This window comes from Pteropus vampyrus, unplaced genomic scaffold, assembly GCF_000151845.1.
Source record: "Pteropus vampyrus isolate Shadow unplaced genomic scaffold, Pvam_2.0 Scaffold24, whole genome shotgun sequence".
NCBI classification, from domain to species: domain Eukaryota; kingdom Metazoa; phylum Chordata; class Mammalia; order Chiroptera; family Pteropodidae; genus Pteropus; species Pteropus vampyrus.
Genome location: NW_011888805.1, coordinates 301,777 through 309,930, shown reverse-complemented (window position 1 = coordinate 309,930; position 8,154 = coordinate 301,777). Strand labels below are relative to the sequence as shown.

The following is an 8,154-nucleotide window of genomic DNA, read 5'->3' as shown; positions in this document are numbered from 1 at the left end:
CCTACTCTGTGGCAGGTGTCATGCTAGGTGTCAGGACCATGGCAGTGAACATTCATAGCCAGTGCCTTCATGAAGCTTATAGTCCAGGGAGGAAGACAGACATCATCAAACAAAGAGCTAAGTCATAACCAACTGTCCGTAACTGTCAGGAGCACCACTGAGGAAGGGGGTGTAGAACCTCCTGAGCACGACTCTGCTCCAGCATACCTCTAATAGGGGTGTCAGCTTTTGGTGGTTCTTTCCTCCAGGACGGAACAAACACTTTGATGTAGGTATGTCCTCTGTCCCTGAACCAGTCCACAGCCAGCTGGATTCCCCGGCAAGAGAAGACTTCTTTATTTCCATGGCTGCAATGGGAAAACAAAGCATCTGTAGAGATGCCGAAAGGGTTCCTAGGGAGTGATTTCCCCCAGGAATATCCTGGATCATAGTCTCATCATCAAAGAGAATCGGACAAGTCTGCATTTTAAACATAGTACTTTCTTTGCACCAAATATATCCCTTAACTGGAACCACTTGTGATAGTTTGTAGAGGGTTTCAGGCTCCAAGGCGAGGTCGTTCCAAGGAATAAGAGACCAGATCCTCTTAGTCACATAAGCTGATAAGGATCAACATAAAAATGGACACATAAAGTAGCCATCTGCAGAATACTCTCACTCTAAGAGAGAGTTGTAACTGAGTTATTGGGCTTCCCCAGTCCGAGCAAGGAGGCCAACGTGCCCCACCAATTCCACCTAAGACACCCATGAAGGCAGGAAGAAGAGAGTGTGAGAGGAGGCTCAAGACCAGGCAGGGCCTTGCAAGCCTTACTGAAGATTTTCCCTGCTCCTTAGAGGAATGAGAGGTCGTAGAAGGGTTTTAAGATTGGGGCTATATGGGATGGGATGGGATGGGATGGGGTCCAACGTACCTTTCAAAAAGCTCAACTTGGAGGCACACAGGACAGTAAATTGGAAGAAAGCGAGAGGAGGTTGAGGTACCAGTGAAGAAGCTGTTGTCGTCATCGAAGCAAAAACAGATGGCGACTTGGACGGAGGGGGTGCTGACACATAAGGGGGAGAAGAGCAGGTGAACTGGAGAGATAGTTAGAAGGTAAAATCTCCAAAACGCGGAGATTGGAGTAGCAGAGAAGAAGGCACTGAGGAAGCTTCCAGATCTCGGGCTTGTACGACGGGACGGTGGGCTCCTGGCTGAGGCAGGGGGATTCTGGAGGAGGGCGAGGCTTGGAACAACCCCGCGACTGGTCTTGGACACACAGCTAAGACCAGCGGAGCCTTTGTGACCTCGAAGTGGAAATGTTAAGTAAACAGCTAGGGTTCAGAAGAGAGGTCTGGGTGATAAAATGTGTGTGCCATGTGTGTGCCTGGAGAGACAGTGAGAGGCCTGGGGCCGGACCTGGAAGAACTCTGGAACTCGGTAGCTGTTTACAGGTAGAAGAGGACAATCTTACGAATAAGACAGACAGGATCTATCAGAAAAGAAGGATGTGAACCAGAAGAGGACTGCATCGCAGACACCACAGGAAGGAGGCAGCCGAATGCTGCTTCGAGGGACCAACGAGGCCTGGGAACATCCCTCAGACTTAATCAAGGGAGCTCAGTGCTGTTTTGCTGGAAAGGGAGACAGGAGACTAGATGTGAGATCAGACAAAATCCGGTGGACTTCGCTGTGGATGGGATGCAGCCTGGCCTCACGATGCCATCACTCTCAGCTCACCGCTTCCGGCTCAGCCACCGGCACCTCCTTCAGCCCTCGCCCTGGCCAGGCACGTTCCTCCACTCCCAGCACAGAGCCTCCCACCGGCTCCGCACCGCCTCCACACCGGCTCTCCCCCTCCTCTCGGCCAGTCCGCTCCCCTCCTCCTTCAGGTCTCGGCTTCACGTCTGAGGCCTCGGAGAAGCCTCCTCTGCCCTCTAAACTCGGCAGACTCCCCATGATGAGTCCTCGCGGCCCCTGACTTTCCCCCCGTGGCACTCATCACAGTGAGATGCTCACCCTCACCATGGGATGAACTGGGGCTCCCCGTCTCCAAATCATAAGTTCTTTTTGGTCTCCGTTGAATTCGCAGCACCTAGCTCAGCACCTGACAATTGGTAAGGGCTCAGTAAAAATGTGTAGAATAAATGAATGGCTGAGAAGAAACTGGTCTCGCGAGCAGCTGGAGGAGGAGCAGCCCAGGCAAAAGGAAGAGGTGGCTGGAAAGACCCCGATGCATGGGCTGGCCTGGCCTGGCAGCACCCCTGGGTCTCATGCAAGGGCTTGGCACATCTGGGGACCAAATCAAGGACAGTGTGACTGCAGCCTGTGGAGTCGTACATGAGGTGGCAGAGGCATGCCTAGGTTCTTAGAGAGCCAAGGGTCACTGTGACACACCCGCCCCTGGCATGCAGCAGTGGCCCACGTGCACACGAGGATGACTCCAGATTTTCATTATTGGGCTTTCTTTTCAGTGTGGCCTCTGCTGCTGTTTTCTGAGAGGGGGTTAGGATAGGTCCAGGTTTGTAAGGAGAAAATGGGGAGTCTTTGAAAACACTTATCGGGAGTATTGAAGTCAGGCTTTGTGGGGTTACAAGAGAACTCTAAACTGCTATCGCTCCAGTAACTATCAGGAACCAGGCCTTCTGGCCTAGACCTGTCAGACCTTCCAGTTTAGAAAAACTAGCCCTTGGGCCATTGAGGCTAAGCTGTGAGGTTCATGCAAACAGTAAGGAGAAAATATCAATGGGGCTGTGTGGTTAAAAAGAATAAAAAAAGAAAGAGGAAGTGGAAAGCTAGACTCCTCCTCCTCAGCAGAGGCTGACAAAGAAAGAAGATCAGGGAGAATGAGGAGGGGCCCCTCACAGGGTCCTCGCCCTGCAGCCCCTGCCTGCTCCGCTCGCTCAGCCGAGCCAGAAGGGGAGGGGAGACATAGAAACATCCAGATGAGTGTGAAGAGGAGGCTGAAGGCTTGTCTCTCGGCACAGCTTGGGGAGTGGAGGGCAAGCCCCTCAGAAAGCCTTGGTTCTGTGGGCTACAGGGCTACAGGGCTGCCTTGGGAGAAAGTGGCCAATAGGTGAGCAGGAGGCAACACCCCTGGGTCCGCTTCATGCTCCCCAAGCATGATGGATTGCAAATGGGCCCCATGAGAAGGACAGCACTTTAAGCCAGCATGGCTCCCCAAAAGCCAAATGGAACCAATGACCTCTAAGCTGACTATTCAAGAAGCCAGGCCAGCTCAGCCACTGTGCAGCAGAGCCCAGCGAATGGCCCAGACCCCCTTTCCAGCCAACACCAGGTCTCAACACCCCTAGATGCCACTGGAGAGAGCAGCAGGGAGACGGAGAGCAAATCCAGTCGCCCAGAAGGCAGACAACACTGAGACATCACAAACTGGCTAAAGTAAATCTGCCCCTCCTCACCTTGAACACATGCATCTCTCGGCTGCAGCGAAGTTTATCCTCAGTCAGTTCTCAAGTAAACATGTTACTGCCACAGCTCTTTTAAAAATTATTTCCTGATTGCTGTCTTTTCTGTGACTACACATCTGTTTTTAACAGTTGGAACGCCAGCTTTCCATCCCCAACACCTTTGATGGGTGCGTGGTCAGGGGACGGGGAAGAAAACTGACCCCAGTGCCTGTGAGGGGGCAAAGGTGAGCAGGGCATGGGTCTGGTGACACTGATCAGGACCACAGCCTGCAGTGGCCCCAGCTGGGGGCATGTGGAGGGGGGACCTCAGAGGCTCAGGAGTTCAGGGAGAGGAGAGCTGAGGGATGGTGCCCTCAGCTCCCTGCAGCAAGAGCTGGCCTCGTGGCCTCTCTGACACGAGACTCCAAGACGACACACTTTCAGCCAAGAGTCTCCAAAGGCCAGATAAGTCTGCCTAAGGCCAGGAGAAGCAAGCATACGCCTGCCCACAGTGCACAGGTGCAGCCAACACCTTCCCTCGCTCCCTAAGAAGTGCCCTCCCTTCCAGCTTTGGTTCCAGGCCCAGGGGAGTCCAAGCTGACCCCCAGAATCCTAAACTGGTCTCTCTGGAATGGGAGATTCTCATTCTGGGGGACTGAATTCCCACACGACCCAACACAACCCTCCTCATGAGCCTCTGGTTCTTATGAGATGCGAAGGTTGCTGTTCAATTCTTGCCACATTTGTTTTACCAACCTCAAAACCCTATTATGGCGGCCCTTTTTCTGGCCACTGAAAGCCCTGGGCAATGGCAGAATTAATGCCACAAGCAGAAGCCAGCTCCTCACCACATAAGGTCTCTCTCCAGGAGCCAGCAGAGCCCCCAGTCAGGCAATAAAGCTCACAGTCACCCTGGGAGCCCACTCCCCACGTACAGAAAGAAATACATCAGCCAATGACACCCCATTCATTCACAAATCAATCTATGAACATCTTCATAGTGGCTCCGTGCTGGGTGCTCACAGAACAGTGAACGAGACAGAACTCACCCAGTTCTTGGAACTAATTTTTAATATTCGTGTAGAGAGCCCAGTGTACCAGGCCACTTTGCACATGTACCTCATTTAATCACTACAGTGAGCCCTTGAGGGAGTGACCTTCATCCCATTTCCTCTTGAGAAAACTAAAACAAAGCTATGTGCCCAGCTCGCTGATCTGGCAGCAGTTCTCAGAGCCTAGTTTGTTGGGCGGCAAACTCTTCCTCCCCCGTCTCTGTTTATTCCATTTATCCCGGTCTCTGCCTCTGGGATTCAACCAGCAGCTCTTTTGGAGCAAAGTCACCAGCTGCTAAAATGCTCCTTCTTGGGGAGGGGCCTTAGTGCTTAGGACCAGTCACTGTGAATCGGTTTATCAGGCAGCGAGCTGAGAGCCAGGGCTGGGAAAAGGAAACATGAGTGGGAGGGTTTGAATAAAGGGAGGGTGGCGAGGGGAAGTGGGTTTGTGCCTGAGGCAAATTTTGCCTACATGACAGCTGAACCTCGGCAGGCAGCCTCAGTGAGAGAGTAGCCATTTACAGTAACTAGACAATCTAAATGTATCCTCAACTATTGGCCAAGAAGTCTCTGCAGAATTTAGTGGCTCACAGAACAAACCTTTCTGGGGATGAGGTGGTAAGGGACACAACTGTTGTTTATTTGGGGTCAAGATGCAAACACTCTAAACCTGGAGTTTATGGTCCTTCTCACCAAGAGATCTCTCCCCAGCTCAGGTCAGTGGGGAGAGAGAGGGTGAGCGAGGGCTGCCCTGGGCACCCTCATCTTACAAAAGGAGAGATGGGCGCAGACTTAGGTAGAAGCCCAAGGCCAGCATTGGTCAGAGAAATTCACAGGCTCAAAAGCAGGACTGGCCCCCAGCCCAGCAGCCCACCTGCCGCCCGGAATCCACTAGGGGGGGCCTGAGCTCTTGTCACTGAAGATTCCTTCCTCTGGAAAAAGCCAGGTTCTGCTGAGGGTTCTAAGCTTTTAAAAATGTAAACAACAACAGCCCAAACAAAAAACCCTTTACCCCCAAATTAGGACACATTCAAATGAAACCCTTGCCTGGGGCAGCAAGAGGATGTGAAATTATCAGGTGGATTTCCCCCAAGCTGAAGTCCTTAAATCATGCCTCACCAAATTTGCCTATAGAAAGTGTGACACTTGTGAGTTCGCCTGCCCCAGGCAAGCAAATGCTGCCAACAGTTGGCACGTGAGAATCAGTATTTCTCCCAATTGCCATAATGAAGCTTTTGATCTGATTTCAATGACAGCCACCTTGTTTTTAAAACCTGGTGGACATTTTCCTAAAGGCCAGGTATATAACGACTCAGGTGCTCAGCTCACATCTCCTTCTTACACATGTGCACACACACCCTTCGAAGGTGTAGGGATTGTGCCTGAAAATCAGTCTCTGTGCCGCTAGTCCATCAGGGTCACCATGCGATGCGCCGGCACCCCCGAGGGTTCCCAGCAGGCTAGCAGGAGCAGAAGAGGCACCCTGGGCACCAGTCCTGAGAGAGCACCTGGGCCGCAGGTGAGGGAGTGAGGGCCTGGCATGTTCTGTCTGCATCAAGGCCAAGTCCAGGGCTCGCTATGGGCAGGCTCGGGCCCCAGGATAAAAGCCTACGTGGAGAGGTCTCCCATCGTAATGCCTTCTCCGAAGCTGGATGGGGGCAATGCCAGAGGCACTCGGTGCTGGAGGGGATGCAGGGCTTTTACGAGAGAGCACTGAGTCTAGAGCCTGGCACTAGTGCTCAGTGACCTCCGGCAAGTTACCGACTTGCCGGTAGCCGAAATTTTTCTTTATAAGAAAATGCATTCATTTCTTTTAAGCCCCACATAAAATAATCATCTTGAATTCTAGAATGTTAGAAATGAAAAACCATTTAAGATGATTATTATTTAGTCTACCTCTTAGTCATCTAAACAGGGCTCAAAAGTCAGGTGATTCATGCCAAGTTCACACAGCTGGTAAGCCGAAAAGCTAGAGCTGCACGATCTAATATGTAGCTACTCACCAAGTGTGGCTAGTTGCACTTAAATTCGAATTAATTCACAAGAAATAAAGTTTAAAATTCAGTTCCTTGGTCGCGCCGGCCACAATCCAAATGCTCGGTAGCTGCATCTGGCGAGTGGCCGCATCGTGGACAGTAAGGCATGGAACCCTCCACCATTGCAGGGAGTTTCACTGGGCAGCTCCAGGCGAGAGGGCAGAACTCAGATCTTCGGGCCCTGAGCCTCATGTTCCTCACCTCCCTAGTTTTCTCCATGAACTGCAAGAGATTCATCAAAACTACAGGGCAAGCCTAAGGCCCGGCTTCCCAGGCCACCACCTTGTGCACTCCCAGCTCTGCAGCTTAGAATTCTCATCAAAGTTGACCCCTCACTTGTGAAAGGATAAATGAACTCATCGGTCCTGCTAGTAAGAGCCAAACGGACTCCTTTTGTTACAATGAGGAGATAGACAGTTTTCTAGTTCGATGGAATGGTTCTATTTAAATGACGTGAGAACAAAATGTGTTTCAAAGAACAGGCCAACCCTGTGTTTTCTGAACAAGTACATTCCTACTTCTTTAAAAAGCCCTTGGCCAGTGACCCATACCGCCAAGCTCCAGAGAGCAGTCACCCCAGGCCTACTGGGCTCAGCCACTACTAATAGCGTTGGACTACACTTTCTGAAGCTCTGAGGAGAGAAACCCACAGAAAATGCCACACAGGGTGCATGGTTAGAGCACAGGATTGGAGGGCAGAGTCTGATGGAGCCACTGTTGACCTTGGCCAAGCCCATCTAGTCCCTTCTTGTATTTCTTTCCCTCTCAACTGAAAGGGTCAGATGCCCTCCCCTAACCTTCTCAGTGCCAGTGGAGAACACGTGGCTTAGTGCCTTCCATAAAGCATGGCATTCATTATCTATCATTTCTCATGCTACATCAGTGGTTCTTTACATTTGGGGCATCATAGACCATTTAGGAACTTAATGAAGTCTGCAGATCTTCTTCCTGGAGAAATACATATAATGTACACACATTCCACATTTTGTATATCATTTCAGGCCTTTGCTGGCTTTCAAGGTAAAGGGAGCCATAAGCCAAGGAAGGCAGGCAGCCTCCAGAAGCAGGAGAAAGCAAGAAAATATATTATCTTCTAGAGCTTCCAGACAGAACGCAGTTCCTGGTTGTAGCCCGAGACTTATGCTGGACTTCTGCCCTCCAGAACTATAAAACAACACATATATGGGGTGGTAATTTGTTAAAGCAGCAATGGGAAACCAAGGCAGACTTCGGTTTTTAAGGAGCCACAACTTCCCAAACACAATGAGAAAATAAACTGTCACTGAAAATTCAGGCCATTGTCCTCTGTGAGCAAAGGCACAAGCTGCTCCAGGCTCCAGGGGACAGAGCCACGGTCCACACGTCAGCCACAGACACCCACCAGGATGCTGCCGCCAATAGAAAACATACTTCTCATCTGCTCAAGAGAGCAGGGACATGTGTCCCCATCAGTCTTTTGTGCTTCTCCCTCCTTCAGGACCAGACAGCACACGGCACCAGGTCTGCGACACCACCGAAACTCAGCAAAGGAGAATTTTCAGAAACCATGCTTCTGAGGTTAACTGAGTTTCGAGGTCAACAGATAATAACTAAACTCTGTGTGGGGTTCCAGCCATCCACTTCCTCTGAGAGATGAGCCCACACTTGGCTCCATCCTTCACAGCCGAGGATCTGCCAGG

General features: G+C 51.2%; 1 protein-coding gene across 1 annotated transcript in view; it reads right to left on the bottom strand.

Annotated features, from left to right (window-relative positions):
* ZC3H12D (zinc finger CCCH-type containing 12D) overlaps positions 1-8,154 on the bottom strand; it is a 23,874-nt gene that overhangs the window by 6,841 nt on the left and 8,879 nt on the right. The window contains exon 3 of the mRNA XM_011356216.2: positions 208-347. Within this exon, the coding sequence (XP_011354518.1) occupies positions 208-347 (140 nt within the window). The remainder of the gene's footprint in view (positions 1-207; positions 348-8,154) is intronic.